A 25,196-nucleotide genomic window follows, 5' to 3' on the forward strand; every position below is an offset into this window, starting at 1 on the left:
GGGCATATTCCCTCAAGTGGAAAAGGAAGGATAAAGAAATCCAGAGTTTCCTGGATGACAAAGGAAGTAGAAATTAACATTAGAAAGAAAACATGGCTGTTTGATAAATGTGGGCAGAAAGTACAGTTGAGAACCAACAGCATACTGTAAGTCTGGGGGGGTTGAGAGGTGAAAATGCAAAGAAGAAAGGCAAAGAGGAACGAAAGATGAACAAAGGGAAATTCCAATGTCTTTGAGAGACATATAAACAGAAAGAAAGTGGTTAAAGGAAGAGTAGCTGATCAGAGACTAACATGAATATGAAATTGACTGAATGATAGGGGGAAAAAAGGGTGATGTCAGTGAATATTTTTCAGGCTCGAGGAAGGTTTGTAATGGAGTTCCCTGGGATTGGTACTGAGAGCCTTCCTTTCCCTGACATACATTAATAATTTGGATCTTGGTGTGTAGGAAAATTTCCAAATTTGCAGATGACACAAATTGTAATCTGTGGCGAGGACAGTGCGGAACTCCAAAAAGGGTATTGATAAATTTGTGGAGTGGCTGGTAGAGGGCAGATGAGATTCAATGCAGAGAAGAGGCCACTTTTGGTCAAAAGAACATTGAAAGACAATATAAAATAATGGGCACAATTCTAAGGGGGATGGAGGAGCAGAGAAACTTCAATAAATATGAGTATTGATCATTAAGGTGTCTGGACAAGTGGAGAGAGCAGTTAATAAAACATACAGTATCCTCAGCTTTATTAATAGGAGCGTGGAGGTAATGTTGAGCTTGAACAGGACACTTGTTAGACCTTAGCTGGAGTATTTTGTACAGTTGTGGCCAGCACATTAAGGGAAAGATGTGAACACATTGGAGTGAGTTCAGGAGAGATTTGTTAGTGATTCCAGGGACGAGAAACTTCAGCTATTAGAACAGATTGAAGAACTTGGGATTGTTCTCCTTGGTCAGAATGTGGCTGAGCGGAAAGTTGACAGACATTTTCAGAAATTATGAGCAGGTGCGATAGAATAGGTAGGGAGAAGCTGTTCTCCCTCATAAAAGATAAAAAGAATGAGAGGGCACAGATTTAAAGCGGTGTGCAAATTATGATGTATGATGGAAGAAAAACAAACTTTTTCACACCGCTAGTAGTTAGGGTTTGGAATGCAGTAGGTTCAATTGAGCCATTCAAGAGGAGCATTGGATGAGTATTTGGATAGAAATAGTGTCCAGGGATATAGGGAAAGGCAGGAGGATTGCCACTAGGTAATAGGTCTGGGGCAGACAGGATTAGCTGCATGGCCTCCTTCTATACTCAAATAATGCTGTGATTGTCCAACCAAGGGTTGATGATCTGGAGGCAGCCTACTTGTTCCTCTGTGAAGTTCAGCCATGTCTTAGTGGTAGTACTTTCAGCAGCAGAAAGGCACAGCTTTAATCCCACAGAGACTTGAGTATCTGATCCACAGCCAACACTTTCTCCGTAACTGAGGGAGGGCTACATGGCAAGAGATATTCAAGTGTGAAAGAAGCATTAAACTGAGGCCCTGAAGCGCCTCTCAGAATTAAAAGACTCCAGGCGTAAAACAGGGCATTCTCCTCAGCACGTGGGACAATATTTATCAATCAGCTAACATTGCAAAGAATAATTATCCGGTCATTATGTCACCGCGGCCTGTGGGACCTTGCTATGTGCAAATAGGCTCTTGTTGTTCCTCTAACATAATTGTAAAAGTCATTCATTGACCATGAAGTTTTTGGAGCATCCTGGGATTGTGGAAGGTGCTATAAATTGCAAATTCTTTCCTTTGTTTAGAAAAAAAAACACTGAAATTTGTAGTGACCTTCAATGTAGCATAATCTCAAAGTGCTACATGATAACTTGCGAGCCAATGAATGAAATATGTCAAAGGGTGAACAAAGGTGGAAGGGGTGCCTTTAAAAGGAGAGTCTAATGGGAGAAGAGAGGGACCAGAAAAATGGAGAGGCCATGTAGCTGAAGACAGAGCTTGAAATGACAGAATTAAACGAGTATCCAAAGAGCCAAAATGACCAAAGTGCAGATCTTGGAGATGACTGTGATGCTGGAGGAGATTAGAGGGGGAGGTGGGGTGAAGTTATGGAGCGATCTACAAATATTAGTTTCATATGGAGGCATTCATTCACTGGGAGACTGTGCAACAGGCTTTTGGCCACTGGAAGATGGGAAGTTGGCCAGGAAGACATTGGAAAAGTGGAGTCTGGAGGGAACAAAGAAAAAAGAACAGAGAACAAAGAAAATTACAGCACAGGAACAGGCCCTTCGGCCCTCCAAGCCTGCGCCAGTTGAGGCAGTCTGTCTAACCTGTCATCCATTTTCTACAGGTCTGTGTCCATTTGCTCCCTGCCTATCCATGTACCTGTCCAGATATATCTTAAAAGACGCTAACCTGTGTGCATCTACCACCTCTGCTGGCAACGCGTTCCAGGCACCCACCACCCTCTGCAAAAAGAACTTTCCACGCACATCTCCCTTAAACTTTCCTCTTCTTACTTTGAACTCATGACCCCTAGTAATTGAGTCCCCGACTGTGGGAAAAAGCTTCTTGCTGTCCAACCTGTCTATACCCCTCATGATTTTGTAGACCTAACTGTAACATGACCTGCCAACTCTTTTACTCAATACCCCGTCCGACAAAGGAAAGCAGGCCGTATACCTTCTTGACCACCCTATTGACCTGCGTTGCCACCTTCAGGGAACAATGGACCTGAACACCCAGATCTCTCTGTTCATCAATTTTCCCCAGGACTTTTCCATTTACTGTATAGTTCGCCCTTGAATTAGATCTTCCAAAATGTATCACCTCGCATTTGCCTGGATTGAACTTCATCTGCCATTTATCTGCCCAACTCGCCAGTCTATCTATATTCTGCTGTAATCTCTGACAGTCCTCTTCACTATCTGCGACTCCCCCAATCTCAGTGTCATCTGCAAACTTGCTGATCAGACCACCTACACCTTCCTCCAAATCATTTATGTATATCACAAACAACAGTGGTCCCAGCACTGATCCCTGTGGAACACCACTGGTCACAGATCTCCAATTTGAGAAACTCCCTTCTACTACTACTCTCTGTCTCCTGTTGCATAGCCAGTATTTTTATCCATCTAACTAGCACATCCTGGACCCCATGTGAGTTCACTTTCTCCATCAGCTTGCCATGGGGAACCTTATCAAACGCCTTATTGAAGTCCATGTATATGACATCTACAGCTTTTCCCTCATCAATCAACTTTGTCACGTCCTCAAAGAATTCTATTAAGTTGATAAGACATGACCTTCCCTGCACAAAACCATGTTGCCTATCACTGATAAGCCCATTTTCTTCCAAATGGGAATAGATCCTATCCCTCAGTATCTTCTCCAGTAGTTTCCCAACCACTGACGTCAGGCTCACCGGTCGATAATTACCTGGATTATCCTTGCTACTCTTCTTAAACAAGGGGACAACATTAGCAAGTCTCCAGTCCTCTGGGACCTCACCCGTGTCTAAGGATGCTGCAAAGATATCTGTTAAAGCCCTGGCTATTTCCTCTGTCGCTTCCCTCAATAACCAGGGATAGATCCCATCCGGACCAAGGGACTTGTCCACCTTAATGTCTTTTAGGATACCCAACACTTCCTCCTTCCTTATGTCAACTTGACCTAGAGTAAGCAAACATCTATCCCTAACCGAACAAAAACATCGAAACTGGTTTCAGTAGTAGATATGTAGAGGCAGAAGAGGAGACAGACAAATGGAGGGAGCTTGTCCTAATGTGGAGAATAAGGGGCATTGGAAGTTCATCTCAGGGTCTTAGGACCCTTGGCTTACAGTCTGCTTCAGCCTAGAAGAATGGCAAGGGGAGGGTTGCCGTTTATGCAGAGGATTAGAGTTTGTTGTGGGGACTGATTTTTAATCAAGGTCGGGTCCTAAGCCCGATTACCTTCAACTGCTTCATCAATAGCCTTCCCTCCATCAAAAGGTCAGAGTGGGATGTTTATGCAATGTTCAGCATCTTTTGCGACTCCTCAGATACTGAAGCAATCCATGGTCAAATGCAAAAAGATCTGGACAATATCCAGGCTTGGCTGACAAGTGGCAAGCAATATTTGTGCCATACAAATGCCACACGATGGCCATCACCAATAAGGGACAATCACAGCCCCTTGACATTCAATGGTGTTACCATCACTGGTTTCCTCACTATCAACATCCTGGGGGTTATCATTGACCAGAAACACAACTGGATTCAATAGTGGTCTCAAAAGCAGGTCAGGGGTGAGGAATACTGTAGTAAGCAACTCACCTCCTGACTCCCCAAAACCTGTCCACCATTTACAAGGCACAAGTCAGGAGTGTGATCAGAGGTAATGGGAACTGCAGATGCTGGAGAATCCAAGATAATAAAGTGTGGGGCTGGATGAACACAGCAGGCCAAGCAGCATCTCAGGAGCAGAAAAGCTGACGTTTCGGGCCTCGACCATTCATCAGAAAAGGATCTAGGCCCGAAACATCAGCTTTTGTGCTCCTAAGATGCTGCTTGGCCTGTTGTGTTCATCCAGCCTCACACTTTGTTAACAAGTCAGGAGTGTGATGGAATATTCTCCACTTGTCTGAAGGGTGCAGCTCCAACAACACTTAAGAAGCTGGCATCATCCAAAACAAAGCAGCCCACTTGACTGGCACCACATCCACAAACATCCACTCCCTCCACCACTGACACTCAGTAGCAGCAATATGTACCATCTATAAGATGCACTGTAGAAATTCAAAGATCCTTAAACTGCACTTTCCAAAGCTACAATGATTGCCTTTTGAATCAATGTGTCAGTGCTCAGTTTTATACTGTTAACCCATTCAACGTGCATACTAGCGCCTGTTGTTTGTAACAAAGCAAAGTCATTTAATGAGTACAGACAAGCAACTAGAGAATGGAGACTGGTACAGAATGGTCTTGAGAATCAGCCTATAACTTAGTCCATCAGTTGGCAGTGGGAGCCATTTAGTTACCCATTAGTGTGGGCACCTCAGGAGGATGTTGGATGGATGATCCACTATGCAATTCTAGTTGGCGATTGTTGCAAATACTTTAGCCTTTTCTTTTACACATACGGTCTTGGACTCTCCCACCCTTAAGGGCAGAGATATTTGTGGATCTTCCTCTTTCAGTTAGTTATTTCATTCTCCACCATCATTCACAAATTCAGTTTCAATCTGAGGGATCTCTGGATCAGTATACATTTAAATTGCTGGTTTACGCTGTAGTGTCTCCCGGTTCTAATTAATATTCAATTCTTGAAGGGAAATACTCTTTTGGATTAGAAATGTGCTGCCTTGAAAAATATCCTAGAGTAACAATCATTTCCTTTAGTCTTCATGAAATAATGTGAATGAAATAATTCTAATGAAAGTATGGAAGATCCACAATTGCCTAGTTACAAAATAAGGCAGACACCATATGCAAGCACTAATGCAATTGGAGGGTTTATGACAAGCAGAATGAAGATGGAAGTATTGTTATTAGCTATTATGGCACAAGACTAAATTGAAACAGTAATAACAAGTGAATGAATCCCCAGCAAAATTCTACTGATCACAAAGTGCATTAGTCCTGTGTCTGAATGCATTAATTGTAGAATTCTAAATGCATTATCAGTTAGTGCTCATCTTTCATCATTATGTAGAACAGATGGGTTAAAAATATTACTTTGAATATACATTAAAGAACAAAAGAACAGAATATAATACATTCTGTTTGGTTTTAGTTTATGTTGACAACGCATTGGGGTCACGAAAGAGAGTTGCAACTCCAAGAATAGCTAAATTAAGCCAGTTTTAAAGTACTGGTATAGTAATAGACCTCTTTCAAAGAAAATCGCCCTAACCTATTCTCATAACTGAAGTTCCTCATTCCTGGAACCATTCTCGGAAACCTCTTCTGCACTCTCTGCATTATATTTCCATCCTTCCTATAATGTGGCTCTCAGAACTGTACAATATTTCAGCTGAGGCCTAGCGAGTGTATTATACAAGTGAAACATAATCTCCTTGCTCATGCACACCATGTCCCTGTTAATAAAACCTGGGGTATTGCATATTTTAACTGGTCTCTCCACCTTTCCTACCATCTCTAGTGATTTATGCACATGTACACCCAGGTATCTTTACTCCTGCATACCTTTAAGCTAGTGATCTTTATTGTATACCATCTTTCCATGTTCTTCCTACAAAAAATACATCATCTCACATTTCTCCATGATGAACTTTATCTGACACCTTTATGCCCACTTCACCCAAAGGCAATGTCCATTTGATGCTCTACGCCTTCTTTGCATCACCTACAAACCTTGAAACTGTTTTGAAACCCCATTACACCAAGGTCTAGATCATTTATATCAAGAAAAGCAAGGGTCCAATACAAATCCTGGGAAATTCCACCAGCAACCTTCTAACCTGGAACCTGTCCATAAACCATCAAGCTGTTTCCTACCTCTCAGCCAAGTTGCATCCATGTTGCTGCTCTCCCAAATTTGGAACAAATGCCTTTTGGGAGTTTGGGTATACTAGCTTTGTCCTCATCTACTCTATGACCTATTCAAAAAACTCTAGCAAGTTGTACAGACATGATTTCCCCTTAATAAATCCATGCTTGTTATCCATAATTAACCTACTTTTGACAGTGTCACTCTTAATTCTATCTTGAAATATTTTTTGTTTCAGGCAATTTTGCAGAGATTAGATAGTCAGGTGACATGGTCCAGAAGGAACTGCCAAGCAGAGGAATGCAACAATTGTAATGAGCAGGAAATGCTACTGGCATAAGAACAATGAAGCGAGGTCCATAGATTTACAAATTGGTGTGAAAAAATAGAATAAGAAAACATTGGAAATATTGAGTGATTCTGGAAATGAGTCTCATTAAGAAGTGACAACGTACTGGGAAGGGAGCTGCCACAATAATAGTGCCGGGAGAGATAAAATTGCAAATAGAGACAGTAGCTTGAATAGCTTAGAAAATGAAAGAGATCACAGAACAGAAGCAAAAGTCCTTGTGATCATGACACTTTGACAACTGCCAATAACTTATTTGTATAAAAATTACACAAAGGAATGAACTGAAGCTGGTTTGTTTGCGAGACATACGTAGTCAGTTATCTCTAATTATAAATGTATAAAGATTAGCTCCAGTTTTATCCTCCACCACTTAAATGTTTGCTGCAATGCAAGTCTTCCACCTTAAAAGCACTTTACATGTAAGTCAGTTTCTGATCTACAGTATGGTACCATTTCGTCTCGGTTAGAATAGTGTCTACGGTACATACCCCCGCCGTCTCAGGTACCACCAGGCGCCATCGACCCGCCCACCATGACAGCCTTGTTGGTTCCGGGTGTTGCATGAAATAAGATTCTGTGGAGATAATGCTGCTGTCATGTGACCCATGGACTGGATGGAGATCCTGTCAGATGCCACGGCTAAGGGTGAAGGAACAAACATTAGGCAGCTCAGCAACTCATTATTCTTCAGTGTGATGCTCGCTGATATTCCCCACACCCCGCACCAGCTCATCAACTCATTATTCTTCATTGTGATGCTCGCTGATATTCCCCACACCCCGCACCAGCTCATCAATTCATTATTCTTCAGTGTGATGCTCGCTGACATTCCCCCACCCCGCACCGTTACACTCGCTGATATCCCCCACACCTTGCACCGTTACACTCGCCAATATCCCCCACATCTCGCACTGTGACAATCACTGATATCCCGCACACCTCACACTGTGACACTCGCCAATATTCCCCACACCCCGCACCGTGACACTCGCCGATATTCCCCACACCCCGCACCACGACACTCGCCGATATTCCCCACACCCTGCACCGTGACACTCGCCGATATTCCCCACACCTTGCACCGTTACACTCGCCAATATCCCCCACACCTCGCACTGTGACAATCACTGATATCCCGCACACCTCACACTGTGACACTCGCCAATATTCCCCACACCCCGCACCGTGACACTCGCCGATATTCCCCACACCCCGCACCCCGCACCGTGACACTCGCCGATATTCCCCACACCCCGCACCGTGACACTCGCCGATATCCCCCACACCCTGCACCATGACACTCGCCGATATTCCCCACACCCTGCACCATGACACTCGCCGATATTCCCCACACCCTGCACCATGACACTCGCCGATTTCCTCACACCCTGCACCGTGACACTTGCTGACATCCCCCTCGCCCCACCCTGTGACAATGATACACTCCATAGCAGATTGGGAAAGAGGAGCTAAAGCAGAGAGTTGATCAGCTGCTCTGCAGTTGGAAAGAAAATTAAAGTATTTCATCAGGCGAGTGGGGAAGTGATTGGTTGATGGGTATTTTCCAATTCATAATAAGCTAAAAATTTTCAATATGGAAATTATTAAATTATTAAAGTAGGTATAAGAAGTACCAATGGAGTGGCTGTTGAGTACTATTTCGTCTCTTTAGTTTTAAGTACGATTGACTATAATTGGTAAACCCTGTGAAGTATTAACATGCTGGTACTTTAAAAAAATCTAGGCACCAAATGGGACTTTGAACAAAGTTATTAAAATAATTTCTAATCCTAAGATTTGAAATAATAGTATCAGAGTTGGTGGTAGGTTTACTTAAAACTAGACTCAGTCAAATAAGCATATTAATCCAGCCAGTTAGCTTAATATTTAACAAAGGGAAAATGTTAGAAGCTATTATTAAAGCAGAGTACTTGGATTAATTCAAGGTAAATCAGGCAGAGAGGATACCATTTTCCAAAAGGAAAGTTACATTTGACTAATGTTTTTGGAGTTACTTGAGGAAGAACATATGCTGTGCATGACAGGGAACTTTTGGATGTAGCTATACTTGGATTTCCAGAAACGTTCAATCAGGTTCCACATCAAAATATTGTGGAAACTAAAAATCATGATACAGGGGGAACTATTGGCACAGATAGAAGATTGGTTAGCTAGTAGAAAACAACAAGTGAGCAGGATAAACACGGGACTACATGATGAACAGTACGAACCTTGGAACAACAGAAGATCAGAGGGACCTCTGAAACATCTGCATCCCTCATTGCAATATCCCAATATATCCCTCTCCACACTGCAACATCCTGATATACTCTGCACCCCACGCCGTGACATCCCAACATACTTTGCACTGCTCAGTGATGCGCCCCTCACTGCGATATCCTGATATACCCCCACACCCTTCACTGTGATGTCTTGATATATCCTACATCCCTCACTGCGACACTCCAACATGCCCCATGCCCCGATATGCTCCACGCCCCTCACTGTGATGCCCCAATATGTTCCACGGTCTCAGTGTGCAGCTGTTACCTGCTGTCGAAAAGGCCCAGGAGGCTGCACAGTTTCCCTGGTCCATGGGCTCATGGATCATCCCTGGCCATTTATTTGCTGCGTTGAAGTATCGAGGCAGGAGGTCATTACTGTCCATTTTCATCTGAAAGCAAGGGTCAAACTTAGTGTAAAGCAAGAGCTCACTAGAACAGTGCAGGTCACAGACCTGACTTCATGATTAAATAACTGGCCCAGATTATATTTATTTTGAATTGGAGCTGTGTCCACCCCTTGCCCCTTTATTTTTAACGTGTTCTGCAATTGGTATCACTGACGGGAACAACAATATTGCCCATCCTAATTTGCCCTCAAGGTGGTGGTGAGCTTATTAAATCACTGCAGTCCTTGGTTTAATGAAACACTCAAAGCGCTGTTAAAGAAGGGTGTTGCAGGATTTTGATCTAACGACTCTGGGGGAATAGTGATGTATTTGCCAGTCAAAATGGTGAGTGGCTTGCAGGGAAATTTGCATGGGGACAGCACCCCTGCACCTGCTGCTCTTATCCTAGTAGGTTATAGAGATTATGGGTTTTTAAAAGGTGCTGCTGATGGAGCCTTGTTGAGTTGTTATGGAGCATCTTGTAGATGGTACAGAATGCTGCAACAAAAGATTTGCTAAGATGCTACCTGGACCAGTAGGTTTAAGTTATGAGGAGAGGTTGGATAGGCTGAGACTTTTCCCCCCTGGAATGTAGGAGACTGAAGGGTGACCTTATCGAGGATTATAAAATTATGAGAGGCGTAGATAAGGCAGATAACCAACAGCTTTTCCCCATGGTAGAGTTGTTCAGAACTAGACAGCATCGGTTTAAGGTCAGAGGAGAGGGATACAAAAAGAGGGGCAATTTGTTTTGACACACAGGGTGGTGAATGTCTGGAACAGGCTGCCAGATATAGTGATGGAAATGAGTACAATGTCGTCATTTCTGAAGCATTTCGACAGGTACATAGATGGAATAGGTATAGAGGGATATGAACCAAACACAGACAAATGGGATGAGTTAAATTATGAAAACTGCGCAGCATAGACAGGTTGGCCAAAGGGCCTGTTTCCATGCTGCAGACCTCAATGACTCTAACTGCGCACCAGTGGTGGAAAGAGTGAATGTTGAAGGTCATAGCTGTGGTGCAAATCTTGCAAGCTGCTCGGTCTTTGGTGTTATTTTGCTTTGATTACTGTTGCAGCTACACTTAGAGGAAAAGCAGCACAGGACAGTACTGAAGACATTGCTGAAGAGACAGAATGGCCTTGAGAATACTACATTTATCCTCAAGAATAAAAAAAAGACTGGTTAGAGTTTTTAAAAAAAATGGCCTTACAGCTGGGAGTATTCTACTGGCCACTGAAAAATGTGATTGATACAAGAATATGGTAATTAAAAGGTACAACATTGGTAGAGCAGTGAAAATACAGATATAGACAATGATAGCAATGGTGGTAACGGCAGAGTGCAGTGAGGATTCCTACATTGCATTCAAGAAAATTTTCTACAGCAGAATGTTTCCAGTTCAACAATGGGAGTCACTGCTAGACCTGGTGACTGGGAGAGAAATGAAGTGATAGTTGGAGAACATCTACTGTATAATGATTATTAAATCAGAAGGTTTGCAGTGACTGCTGAAAGGACCAGGAACAATCAAGAGTTTGAAATAATTAACTGGAGAAGTGCCAAGAACAGACCTGATCCAGGTAAATTACATTCAAAGATTGGCAGGGATAACTGCTGTTGAACAACAGGCTGCCTTTAAACGGGAGATGGTTCAAGTTGAGTTGAGCTACATTCCCAAGGGATGGGAAAACAAAGCCAGAAGAGAATAGCAGAAGAAAGTGAGAAAATGTAGCAGATAAATAGTGTAAATGACAGCAGATGGATGATACAACTGAGAATCAGGTAGAATGTTGACTGTTCATGATTTTGGGGGTGGGGATACAGTGCAAAAAGCCAGAGAGTAACCAATAGGGAGCAGCAAAGGAGTTTATGTTGAGATAGAATGTATGGTTGAAGAAATAAATAAATACTTTGCTTTGGTCTTTACCAAGGAAGATGATGTTGCAAAAGACACAGTATTGTAACAGCACAGTAATAGTACTGTATCATTGGTTATAAAATTCTTTGATGGCCTCAGCATATTGAGGCTGCGATTTTCTAGGGAGTTCATACTTTCTTTAACGACAGTGTGATGACCAGATAGATCAAAGGCCTGACTTTTGCTGCATGTTTTATGGATACAAAAACCTTTCTCCAAATTAGAATGTCCTTACTTTAAAAATGCAAGAATGAACAGCCCGAGTAGAACAAGACAACTAGATTTAGCTACTATCCTCAATGAAAATTTGGTTAGAAATTTATGAAGAATATCCACTCCATTCTAAAAGCTTGCTGTAAAAATGGCCAACAATGACGCTGTTGTAAAAGGATTGTATGCCTGAGTGCTAACCCTTTACTAGGAGTCACCCTGTTGTTTCAGAAGCACTATGGATGGTCAACAAATTCGTCGTATTTCTGCATTGAATTGAGCAGGTATTCCTGAGCTAAATTAATTCAGGGAGATTCTTTGTGATGCTGGAGTTTGGAGAACTTGCTAAAGACTGGATCTACAGTAAGGTAATAGAACATAGAACATAGAACAGTACAGCACAGAACATTAGGCATTCAATTGTAAGAAAATAGCACAAAGTCTTAACATGTATACAAAATCGTACAAAGTACAAATACAAAGTTTTGTGTATGCTGGGAATCTGAAATAGAAGCTGAAACACAAAACTGCTCAAAATAGTCTGTGGCCCAGGCAGCATTTTGTGGAGAATGTGAGCAAGAGTGAGAGAGCTGTGAAAGAGGGAAAGCGAGAGAGAAACAAAGTCAGAGACAGAGACAAATTAAATGGGATCACGTATCCCACCTAGATGCAGATTGCCCCAGAGTCAGATAATTGTGAGGATGGTGTTTTGTGGGCTATCCCAACAAATCGGTGATGGTTGGGTGGAACAACCAGTGGAGTGTGTATAAGAAGACAAGTGAGAGCTCAGATTATTGCTACTGGAGAACAGACACCACAGGTGGCTGCTGGGACTTTTCTACAAATGGAATGGAACGTTTGGCTACTGGCCTGGACAACGGGCTAGAAATTGGGCAATGATGTTTTGGGAAAGTCATGGAGGAGTAATTATGTCCTATACAAAATTAAAAATGGGATAAAATTGGGCATGTTGGCTCTGTTGTTAGCACTGCTGTCTCAGTGCCAGGCACCTGAGTTTGATTCCGCCCTTCGGCGACTTCGTGCATTTTGCATATTTTGCCCGTGTCTGCATGGTTTTCCTCCAGGTGCTGTGGTTCCCTCCCACAGCCTACAGATGTGCAGGTTAGGTAGGCTGGCCGTGCTAAGTTGCCCATAGTGCCCGGGGATGTTTAGCTTAGATGGATTGACTGTGGAGAATGCAGAATTACAGGGACAGGTTATGGTTGAGTCTGGGTGGGATGCTCTTTGGAGGGTTGGTGTGGACTTGATGGGCTGAATGGCCTGCTTCCACACTGTAGGGATCCTATGATTTCTATGATTCCATTAAACTAGCAGAAATGTGCTCCTATCTGTTTGTCCAAGGACACCCAGCACACAAAAATGGGGTGATTTTAAAACACACAGACAAAACCCTGTATGACCACATACACTATGAATTGATACCAGTGATGTTAAGGTTCATCCAGAACCCAGTTTCCACAGTGCTGTCCTTCCCAACTTCAGAAATTTCTTGTATTTGAGCCTTCGGCTATTAGGATGGAAAACAGTGATTGACATGGGGAGGGCCAGACTCGAGCCAGCAGGGTGTAGGAAAAGGCACATATTGAGTGATTTGGTCACAACGTATGGAGCAGACATTTCCACAGTCAATACTGTGATCAGAGATAATGGGAACTTCAGATGCTGGAGAATCTGAGATAACAAAGTGTGAAGCTGGATGAACACAGCAGGCCAAGCAGCATCTTAGGAGCACAAAAGTTGACGTTTCGGGCCTAGATCCTCTCTGAAGAAGGGTCTAGCCCAGAACGTCAGTTTTTGTGCTCCTAAGATGGTGCTTGGCCTGCTGTGTTCATCCAGCTTCACACTTTGTTATCCACAATCAATATGCTCTATTTGACTAATTTGGACAGTAAACTCAGATTTTTAACCCAACAGACCTTGGGTAAAATTAATCTGGACAGTTGGCAAGATCCCAAGGGGGAATAAAAGAAAGGCAGACAGACCGACGCCTGGTAATGCCAGGACCATAAACATGATCAAATGGAGAAAGATAGTTGATGACAGTAGGCAACAGACTAGGACCCTGTGAGTGTTCTACGGCCAGTGGATAGTTGAACAGTTGAGGGAGAAGCTTAAGCAGGCTAATCAAGGACAGGTCCCATCTTGGATCAGTAATAAGCAGATACGCCATTTGGGCTGCAAGAGACACCCCCAACATTTCAAATTCTCAATTAGCGTCATGGGCTAGTTTAACAAAGATTAATGGAATCCCAGAAGACAGCATGGAGATTATATTGGGAATCCAATCATAAATCACTGAAGCATTAACCTACTAGTGTTACATAGTGTTTTTGCACAGCAGCAGGAGGCCATTCAAGCCCATCAAATCTATGTACAGCAAATCAATTTCTGTGCTTGATTCCAAACTCCTGTCAGTTTATTTCCTTCAATTTCATTTTGATTATCTCCATGTCCATCACACTCAAGGACTGTGAGTTCTAGAGTAATACCATTTGCTGTGTAAGAATTGTTCTTTTCAACATCCTTTGTACTTTGGTGTCCTACTGTCCTTGCACCATCAGTTAATGGAGGCAGTTATTCTGGTTTCCTTTATCCAAACCAGTAAAATCTTGTCCACGTCTGCTACACGTCCCCTCAATCTCCTTTGCAGCAATAAGAAGAATCCCCATATATGCTGTCATGACTATATGCCATTGCTCCATCTACCACAAAGCTTGGCCTTACGTTCAGTTCATTCATGTTCATCACTGTGTTTGAGGGTCGCCTGGTACCCAATCGGTATCGGATTCCTTCATCCAGAGTCAATCCCCAGAACTGGCTGTAGTTTGAAGCCCTCCATCTGGCGAGAGAAAGATAAAATACCAAATGTCAAGCATGAACCTTATTGGGAAAGCCAGGTTTCACCATTCCACGTGCTCAGTGCCCAAGAAAACTGTCGATGGGATTTAAACCAAGTTTGTTGCCCACTGTCTGCAATGAGCGCACTCTATGTAATGAGTGTTCAACAATACTGACTTCCCCGTGCCCGCAGGAAAATACTGTAATCGGAAACAACTACTGGCCTAAAGTAGGCAATATCAGACTAGCTGTTTGCTGCCTATCACATACCTGCTCCCTGTCTAATTGCTTCAATATTCTCCATCTTAAGCTGCCATCAAACATTAAAATTACCCTGAAAGAACGAACATATTAAATCAACAAGTCATCATTAGATGACACCACGATTGGGTTTTAAATTATCAGAGACTTGTAATCAATGAGCAAGTGATCATTTAATAATGTTGTATGTGTGAGTAACACCAGGGCTGGCATACTTAAACACTGCTTAGGGACTACACTTAGTGTCAGAATGAGTAGTCCGAAGAACAAGCCAGTGTTGGGTTCAGAACCTCATCTCAGAGCAGCAAAACAGATGCACCCACTGGGTGTCACCAGGTATCAGAGATAATGGGAACTGCAGATGCTGGAGAATTCCAAGATAATAAAATGAGAGGCTGGATGAACACAGCAGGCCAAGCAGCATCTCAGGAGCACAAAAGCTGACGTTTCGGGCCTAGACCCTTCATCAGAGAGGGGGATGGGGAGAGGGAACTGGAATAAATAGGGAGAGAGGGGGAGGCGGACCGAAGATGGAGAGTAAAGAAGATAGGTGGAGAGAGTGTAGGTGGGGAGGTAGGGAGGGGATAGGTCAGTCCAGGGAAGACTGACAGGTCTTCAGGACACGGTCGAGCAGTTTCAAGGCCGAAGAGATTACAAGAGAGTTGCAATGGGAGAGAGATTCCCTGAGGTTGGTCCGGAGGGAGGAGGGTAACTTGTTCAGGTTAGGCATCCCTGGAAGAGGCTTATACTCTCCATCTTCGGTCCGCCTCCCCCTCTCTCCCTATTTATTCCAGTTCCCTCTCCCCATCCCCCTCTCTGATGAAGGGTCTAGGCACGAAACGTCAGCTTTTGTGCTTCTGAGATGCTGCTTGGCCTGCTGTGTTCATCCAGCCTCACATTTTATTATCTTGGAATTTTCCAGCATCTGCAGTTCCCATTATCTCTGATACTATTTTAACCTCACTGCGAAGCCTCTTCCAGGGATGCCTAACCTGAACAAGTTACCCTCCTCCCTCCGGACCAACCTCAGGGAATCTCTCTCCCATTGCAACTCTCTTGTAATCTCTTCGGCCTTGAAACTGCTCGACCATGTCCTGAAGACCTGTCCGTCTTCCCTGGACTGACCTATCCCCTCTCTACCTCCCCACCTATACTCTCTGCACCTATCTTCTTTACTCTCCATCTTTGGTCCGCCTCCCCCTCTCTCCCTATTTATTCCAGTTCCCTCTCCCCATCCCCCTCTCTGATGAAGGGTCTAGGCCCGAAACGTCAGCTTTTGTGCTCCTGAGATGCTGCTTGGCCTGCTGTGTTCATCCAGCCTCACATTTTATTATCTTGGGTGTCACCAGGTAGCTCACTGATGAAGACTCTAATTGTGAACAGTCCGTATGTGGGTCTGGGAAGGCGAGAATATGAACGGGGAGGAGTCGTTTCCTGGAGCAAAGGATATAGGTCAGTCCTAGGTCAGGACAAATTTCAATCAACATTGCGGTGGAGGAATTGGATGTCATCAAACATAGAGGAGAACGAACACTTGCTTTGTTGGAGGAGGTCTGCAGCTGTCCTTAATTGGTTGGGCCACACGCAGCGAGGATCTGCTTTCCTGACCTTAGCAAGTCTGCTGCCAGCTAAATTTTGGTCAGCTCAATTTGTATAGGAATCCTTAGATAAGCATATGGAGAATGATGGGATCATGTAGGGGGAGGGGCTTAGATTAGTTCACGGGTCGGCGCAATATCGAGGGCCGAAGGGCCTGTTCTGCGCTGTATTGTTCTATGTTCTATGTTGAACCTCCCAACTGTGTGCAGATTAATTTCCCTGTAACAATATGGCAGGTGGTGTGTTATACATACATCTTCCCTCTTTACCCTACTGGAAGCTAATGTATCCATGAGTGGTACTGTAAAGCAGGTCAGTAATACTACTACAGAGCACACTTGGACTTCAGTAACACTGCTGCAGCACACACAGACACACACTCATATGCATGAGTAACATGGATACAGCACACACAAGCATATTTCAATGCATTATAGTGCACTGATATGTGGATGAGATTGTTTCTTTGTGTTGGACTTTGCTGAAGGATGACACTTACCCATAATTTCCTCCATTGATATTGTGAATCATTTCCTGATTGATGAGACACACATGCTGCTCACAATCCCATTGGCCACTGCTGCAAGTGCTGAAGAATCACACACCATTAAAGCCATTATACAATTCAAAACAAGTCAGAACACCATATGAAGAATTGCGGTGACAGAGAGTTACTGTCTACATGAATAATTGTAATAAGAATCACCATACACCAGTGCCTGAAATTTAAAGAATAAATGAGAAAGAAATATGTGACATGAAGTCATGTGATGATGGGGCCAGTAGTACGGAAGTTCAAACCGTCTGGAATTGGAAAATGAGCCTGATTTTTTTTCATTCATTCATGGGATGAGGGGCTGCTGGCTAGGCAGTGTCTATTGTCAGTTCCTAATTGCCCAGAAGAGTCAACCACGTTGCTGTGGGTCTGGAGTCACATGTAAGCCAGACCAAGTAAAGATGGCAGTTACCCTTTCCTGAAGGACATTAGTGAACAAGATGTGTTTTTCTGACAATTGACAATGGATTTATGGTCATCATTAGATTCTTAATTCCAGATTTTTAATTGAATTCAAATTCCATCATCTGCCATGACAGGTTTCAAACTCGGATCCCCAGAATGTTATCTGGATCTCTGGATTAACAGTCTAGTGATAATATCACTAGGCCATCACCTCGTGCAGTCAATCAATTCTCTCTCAAACCAGTTTGGCCCCTCTCATGGTGTAATCTGAATGTTCTGTATGCAGTGGTTGTCGCAATTGGGGCGAACCTCATATTTCGCTTGGGAACTCTGCAGCCCAATGGTATCAATGTGGACTTCACATGCTTCAAAATCTCCCCTCGCCCAACCACATCCCAAAACCAGCCCAGCTCATCCCCGCCTCCCTAAATTGTCCGTCCTTTCTCCCACCTATGCACTCCTCCCACCTCAAGCCCCACCCCACCTCCTACCTACCAGCCTCCTCCTGCCTCCTTGACCTGCACGTCTTCCCTGACTGACCTACCCTCAACCTAACTCCCCACCTACACTCACCTTTACTGCCTCCATCCCTGCGTCTTTGACCTGTCTGTCTCCTCTCCACCTATCTGCACCTTTATCCATCTTCCATCTGCCTCCCCCACTCTATTTATTTCAGAATCCCCTTCCCCGCCCCCATTTCTGAAGAAGGGTCTACACCCGAAACGTCAGCTTTCCTGATCCTCTGATGCTGCTTGGCCTGCTGTGTTCATCCAGCTCTACACCTTGTTATCTCTGTTTACACTGTGAACTGGATTTGCACCAAGTATCGGTAATTCAATAAGGCAGCAATTGTCCCAGCTCCAAATCATTTTCCGAGGCTTGCAGCCTCGATGTTCCAGTGAATCCGCAGTATGCAGTGTTGAATAAGGAGGACTACAGGTCATTCAGACCCAGGAAGAGACTTTCCATGAAACACACCCTGACGTTTTCCTGTTCACTGACGAAACCTGAGTTTCATTTATCTTAGAAGTCACAGTCAGGTATTAAATGGTGGAGGTCACATCGATCACACTTCATACTTGTGATGACTTGTGGATTAGTGGGGTTTTACTTCCAGAACATTCTTCACAGCGGAGTCATGGCAATGTTGAATTGTGAGGTGGGATGTTAAATCAAGGTTTGGTCTGTCACCTCAGGTGGGTGCAACAACTTCCAAATGGGAGTAAGGGAGATATCCCTGGGGTGTCCTCATCAATATTCATCAGAAAAACTGATTATCTGCTCGTAATCCCACTGCTGTTTGATAGAGAATTTGCTGTATGTAAATTGGTTGCAGTGTTTTCTACATTACGATAAGACATAGGAGTGGAAGTAAGGCCATTCGGCCCATCAAGTCCACACCGCCATTTAAATCATGGCTGATGGGCATTTCAACTCCACTTCCCTGCACTCTCCCCGTAGCCCTTGATTCCTTCTGAGAGCAAGAATTTGTCGATCTCTGCCTTGAAGGCATCCAACGTCCCGGCCTCCACTGCACTCTCTGGCTGAAGAAATGTCATCTCATTTCAGTTTTAAATTTACCCCCTCTAATTTTAAGGCTGTGCCCATGGGTCCTAGTCTCAGACTACATAAACATGTAGTTCAGCTGTGAGTTGCTTTGGGACATGTTGAACTTGTGACAGGCACTACAGAAATGCAAGTCTTTAATTCTATACCTTCCCCACCACCATGTAAGTGACTGCAAACTCAGCAGAGAGGACTGACCAGTTCCATCACATGTAACCGTAGTCAGCCACACACACACTGCAGCTTTAATCATATTTAAACTATTTCAGACCAACAATAGGACAAAAAGCCCTTTTTAAAAATGTTAAAGTCCTCCAAATAATTACACTTCTGTTTGACATTTGCTGCTCTTTGATTCTTTCCATGAAGTCACTAAGTGAATGATTACAGGGTCAGTGCTGTGCAAAGCAGAACAAATTGACTTGTTTATGGAGAGTCACGATCCTCAGGGGATGTTTCTGAGCAACTACTAATCAACAGTTTGAGCGAGACAAAGCAACTTGACATCCCACGGTCATCAGTTCCATAGGAATGTCAGACACTCTAGGCTTGATTTCACCTGGAGATATATGCTTTGCTCCCCTACTGCCTCCACAGAAGACAATCACGAGCCCACTGACGGAGAATGCACTGCCTGTGAGAATACATGGGCAGCAGCCTGGATTGTTTCAGAGTGTCCCTTTGACCCCATCTGGGAAGAACTCCTGGTCTAGAAAGCTGTTTGCCAATCCAATTGGCTTGCAACTCTGAAGTCCCAGGGTCAAGCAGTGGCCACTGCTGGGATTGCAGGCTGTCTGTACAGGATTGAGGGACTACAAACTTGAAGGCAATGGTGGGGGTAGTGTGTGTGCATGGGGGGAGGGGGTGGTGTGCAGAGAGATCACCGGACGATATAAGATCAGCGAACATAGAACATTACAGCACAGTACAGGCCCTTCGGCCTTCGATGTTGTGCCGACCTGCCATACCAATCTGAAGCCCATCTAACCTACACTATTCCATGTACGTCCATATGCTTGTCCAATGACGACTTAAATGTACTTAAAGTTGGCCTATCTACTACCGTTGCAGGCAAAGCGTTCCATACCCTTACTACTCTCTGAGTAAAGAAACTACCTCTGACATCTGTCCTATATCTTTCACCCCTCAATTTAAAGCTATACCCCCTCGTGCTTGCCGTCACCATCCTAGGAAAAAGGCTCTCCCTATCCACCCTATCTAACCCTCTGATTATCTTATATGTCTCAATTAAGTCAGCTCTCAACCTTCTTCTTTCTAACGAAAACAGCCTCAAGTCCCTCAGCCTTTCCTTGTAAGACCTTCCCTCCATACCAGGCAACATCCTAGTAAATCACCCTTTCCAGAGCTTCCACATCCTTCTTATAATGCGGTGACCAGAACTGTACGCAATACTCCAAGTGCAGCCGCACCAGAGTTTTGTACAGCTGCAGCATAACCTCTTGGTTCTGGAACTTGATCCCTCTATTAATAAAAGCTAAAACACTGTATGCCTTCTTAACAGCCCTGTCAACCTGGGTGGCAACTTTCAAGGATCAGTGTACATGGACACCGAGATCTCTCTGCTCATCTATACTGCTAAGAATCTTACCATTAGCCCTGTACTTTGCCTTCTGGTTACTCCTACCAAAGTGCATCACCTCACACTTGTCTGCATTAAACTCCATTTGCCACCTCTCAGCCCAGCTCTGCAGCTTATCTATGTACTAAACCTGTAGACAATGAGGACTCAAAGATCAAGGCCAAAGGCTCCACCACCACCTCCCTAGCTTACCAGACAATCCTCGGAAAAATCCCATCGGGCCCAGGGGTTTTATCTACCTTCACACGTTGTCAAATTGATAACACTTCCTCCTTACTGACCTGAACCCTTTCAATTCTAGAAGCCCGTAACTCATTCACCTCCTCTACAATATTCTCCTGTCCCTCAGTGAAAACAGATGAGAAATATTCATTTAGCACCTCTCCAATCTCCACACTTGTCTGCAATAAACTCCATTTGCCACCTCTCAGCCCAGCTCTGCAGCTTATCTATGTCTCTCTGTAACCTACAACATCCTTCGTCACTATCCACAACTCCACCGAACTTAGCGCCGTCTGCAAATTTACTAACCCATCCTTCTACACCCTCATCCAGGTCATTTATAAAAATGACAAACAGCAGTGGACGCAACACCAACCCTTGCGGTACACCACTAGTAACTGGTCTCCAGGATGAACATTTCCCATCTGTCTTCTTTCAGCAAGCCAATTTCTGATCCAAACTGCTATATCTCCCACAATCCCATTCCTCTGCATTTTGTACAATAGCGTACTGTGGGGAACCTTATCGAAAGCCTTACTGATATCCATATACACCACATCAACCGGTTTACTCTCATCTACCTGTTTGGTCACCTTCTCAAGGAACTCAATAAGGTTTGTGAGGCACAACCTTCCCTTCACAAAACCGTGCTGACTATCCCTAATCAAATTATTCTTTTCTAGATGATTATAAATCCTAACTCTTATAACCTTATCCGACACTTTACCAACAACTGAAGTAAGGCTCACTGATCTATAATTACCAGGGTTGTCTCTACTCCCCTTCTTGAACAGGGGAGCCACATTTGATATCCTCCAGTCTTCTGGCACTATTCCTGTAGACAATGCAGAGTTAAAGATCAATGCCAAAGGCTCGGCAATCTCCTCCCTGGCTTCCCAGAGGATCCTAGGATAAATCCCATCCGGCCCAGGGGACTTATCTATTTTCACACTCTGTAGGATTTCTAATACCTCTTCCTTGTGAGCCTCAATCCCACCTAGTCTAGTAGCCTGTATCTCAGTATTCTCCTCGACAACATTGTTGTTTTCTGGAGTGAATATTGTTGAAAAATATTCATTTAGCACTTCCCCTGTCTCCTGTGACTCCACACACAACTTCCCACTACTGTCCTTGATTGGCCCTAATCTCACTCTCGTCATTCTTTTATTCCTTACATACTTATAGAAAGCCTTAGGGTTTACCCTGATCCTATCCGCCAACAACTTCTTATGTCTCTTCCTGGCTCTTCTGAGCTCTCTCTTTAGGTCTTTCCAGAGTACCTTGTAACCCTCAAGCACCCTAATTGAACCTTCACATCTCATCCTAACATAAGCCTTCTTCTTCCTCTTGACCAGAGATTCCACTTCCTTTGTAAACCACGGCTCCTGCACTCTACAGCTTCCTCCCTGCCTGACAGGTATATACTAGGACACACAGGAGCTTTTCCTTGAATAAGCTCCACATTTCTAATGTGCCCATCCCCTGCAGTTTCCTTCCCCATCCTATGCTCCCTAAATCTTGCCTCATCTCATCGTAATTGCCTTTCCCCCAGCTATAACTCTTGCCCAGTGGTATACACCTATCCCTTTCCATCACTGAAGTAAACATAACAAAATTGTGATCGCTATCACCAAAGTGCTCACCTACTTCCAAATCTAACACCTGGCCGGGCTCATTACCCATTACCAAATCTAATGTGGCTTTGCCCCTTGTTGGCCTGTCTACATACTGTGTCAGGAAGCCCTCCTGCATTACAGACAGTAGCCTGGTGTTCAATGATGTGAAGATAGGAGGTGGTGCTGGCACTCGCCTCTGCAATGTAGATGTCAGTACACCAGCATCACTCCGGTTGGCAGGCTTGATTATAAAGTCAACATTAGATCTGGGAGCATAGAGTGCTGTTAGTTTGGAGGGAGATCGGTTCGAAAGGGTAATGGAGGAGCCGGGGCGGGGGGGTCGGGGGTAACAGACAAATTATAGGGCTCACACACCAGACCATACCATCACATGGTTGCAACACGACCATCCCATTGTCAGCTACCAATGGTTCCAATTAGCAGATATTGATTCCTCCAGGCTGTTCCTTACTCATTCCTTCATCTGTCCAAATATTTTCTCTCTCTCAAAGCTTTATCTCCACCCATCATTTTCTTCTTCCTTCTCTACCCCAACCCATCTTCAGCATGTATACTAACGTTTGCCTAGCTATAATCAGTTCTGGTCTTGAAATATTCTTTTCTCTCCACAGATGCTACCAGACCTGCTGAGATTTCCCTGCAATTTCTCTTTTTGTTTCTGATTTCCCACATCCACAATTATTTTTTTTTTTGTTTAGCATTAACTGTGATAGTTTTAGTATGCAAGGTAGGGTTGAAACAAACTTCCAAAACTGCACGCAGGAGAGTATTTTTAGCTAATATGCAGAAAGCCCAACAACATACAGGGAATTCTGGACCTGAAATTCCAAACAAGCCTTGGCAGGTGGAAGGTGCATCAGTAGAGTATTTTGGAGATAGTGTCCATAACTCAGTTAGATTCAGGATAGTCGTAGAAAAGGATCAGAAGAAGCTACGAATAAAAGTTCTAAACTAGGGAAAGGCTAATTTTACTAAGGTACGATTTGGCCAAACTGGACTGGGAGCAGTTAGAACAAAGAAAATTACAGCACAGGAACAGGCCCTTCGGCCCACCAAGCCTGCACCGATTGAGATCCTCTGTCTAAAGCTGTCATCTATTTTCTAAGGGTGTGTATCCCTTGCAGTTAAAGCTGTATTAAAATGGGAGGGGTGGTAGAATTTAGAACATAGAACAGTACAGGCCCTTTGGCCCACAACGTTGTGCCGAACTTTTACCCTAATCCTAAGATCCATCTAACCTCCACCCCATCTTATTGCCTGTACCATTTAAAGGAGAAAAGAATGGGTGCACAGGTTAAATAGTTCCCATAAAGACTAAAGGGTAGGATCAAGACCAGAGAGCCCTGGATGTCAAAAGGGTATAAAGTTTAGGTCTAAGAAAAGCTTGTAGCAGATATTGAGAGCTTAATATGGCTGAGTCCCCAAAGGAGTATAGAATGTGCAGGGAGGAAAAGGAAATTAGGAGAGCTAAGAGTGGACAAGAAAGAATTGGCGGATTGGGTACCTGGGTTGTGTATTCACTCAAGTTTAGAAGAATGAAAGATTATCTTATTGAAACATTTAAGATCTTGATGGCTGTGGATAGGGTGGATACCAGGAAGATAATTCCTCTTGTGGGGACTAAAAACAAGGGCACACAATTTCAGAATAAGAGGCTTCACTTTCAATTCAGATAATGGAAAATCTTTTCTTCCCTGCAGAGTCATTCATCTGTGGAATCCTCTTCCCTAGAGGACAGTACAGAGAGGGTCATTAAATTCATTCAAGGCCGAGTGAGTTAGATTTTTGATGAACAATGAAGACAAGGGTAACAGACAGGTAGACAGGAAGTTGGAATAGAGAACTCAACCAGATCAAGCCATGATCTTATTAAGTGATGGATCAGGCTCAAAGGGGTGAATGGCACAAAGCTGTTCCTAAATACAGAGGCTGAGATTTTCCTTTGGTTTAGGTGTGAGGGGACACATCTTTAAGGGAAAAGATCCTCCCTCACCTCACTGAAATCATGAGAATATCCACCAGATTAAGTGCCAATCAGATACTTAGTTTTCCTGCCCTATCAAATGTTGCAGTCCAGAAGTCCCATTTCTCAGTTACAGGTAGATGTCAGAGAGCAGCCATTCCTTACAGCAGAGGGCTGTTGAGGCTCGGTTAGTAGGATCATAAAATTCTACAGTGTGGAAGCAGGCTTTTTGTCCCTAGAGTCTACCCCAACCCTCCGAAGAGAATCCCATACTCCTGCCCTATCCCTGTCACCCTGCACTTCCCATAGCTAATCCACCTAATCTGCATATCCCTAAACATTATAGGTAGTTTAGCATGGCCAATACACCTAGTCACCTAAGTAAGTATAATCATGGCTTAGGGAGACAGTTTTAATCAGTAAGGAAATCAAGGGCTGGGGGAAAAGGTGGATTTGAGCATTATTAGAGGCATTATCTCATTGAGTGGTGGAACAGTCTGGATGGGCTGAATGCTCCACTTCTGTTCCTATGTCTTATGGTCTATAACCAGGCTGCCGCACAGACATCTAGATGAAGGATTCTTGTTCACCAGGGTAGTCTCAGGCAGAGGCTTTTTAATTCTCAGAATTGTGTAAACTGGAAGGAAATGTGATTGCATTCTTTAAAATGTTACAGTTTAGTTAGTAGCAGACATCTCTCAGTCACAAGGTTGTGGGTTATAGTCTCACGTCAGGCCATGACAATCCCTTTTGATGTTCCTGTGTATGCTATGACATTTTAGTTTTGTGGGAGCTTCCTGTGCTTAAACTGGCCACGTTTCCTTCATTATAAGAGAGTGACTTGGCTTCAAAAATGATTTCTTTAGCTCTATAACT

The 25,196-nt window shown here is 43.8% G+C and overlaps 1 protein-coding gene across 1 annotated transcript in view; it reads right to left on the minus strand.

Annotated features, from left to right (window-relative positions):
• The window catches only part of tinagl1 (tubulointerstitial nephritis antigen-like 1), a 91,513-nt gene that overhangs the window by 24,308 nt on the left and 42,009 nt on the right, over nt 1-25,196 (minus strand). Inside the window, exons 4-7 of the mRNA XM_059654238.1 lie at nt 16,871-16,960; nt 14,398-14,512; nt 9,394-9,517; nt 7,332-7,482 (exon numbers count right to left, since the gene is read on the minus strand). Coding sequence (XP_059510221.1) covers nt 7,332-7,482; nt 9,394-9,517; nt 14,398-14,512; nt 16,871-16,960 — 480 coding nt within the window. The remainder of the gene's footprint in view (nt 1-7,331; nt 7,483-9,393; nt 9,518-14,397; nt 14,513-16,870; nt 16,961-25,196) is intronic.

The sequence above is a fragment of the Stegostoma tigrinum genome, chromosome 24 (genome assembly GCF_030684315.1).
Source record: "Stegostoma tigrinum isolate sSteTig4 chromosome 24, sSteTig4.hap1, whole genome shotgun sequence".
Taxonomy (NCBI): Eukaryota; Metazoa; Chordata; class Chondrichthyes; order Orectolobiformes; family Stegostomatidae; genus Stegostoma; species Stegostoma tigrinum.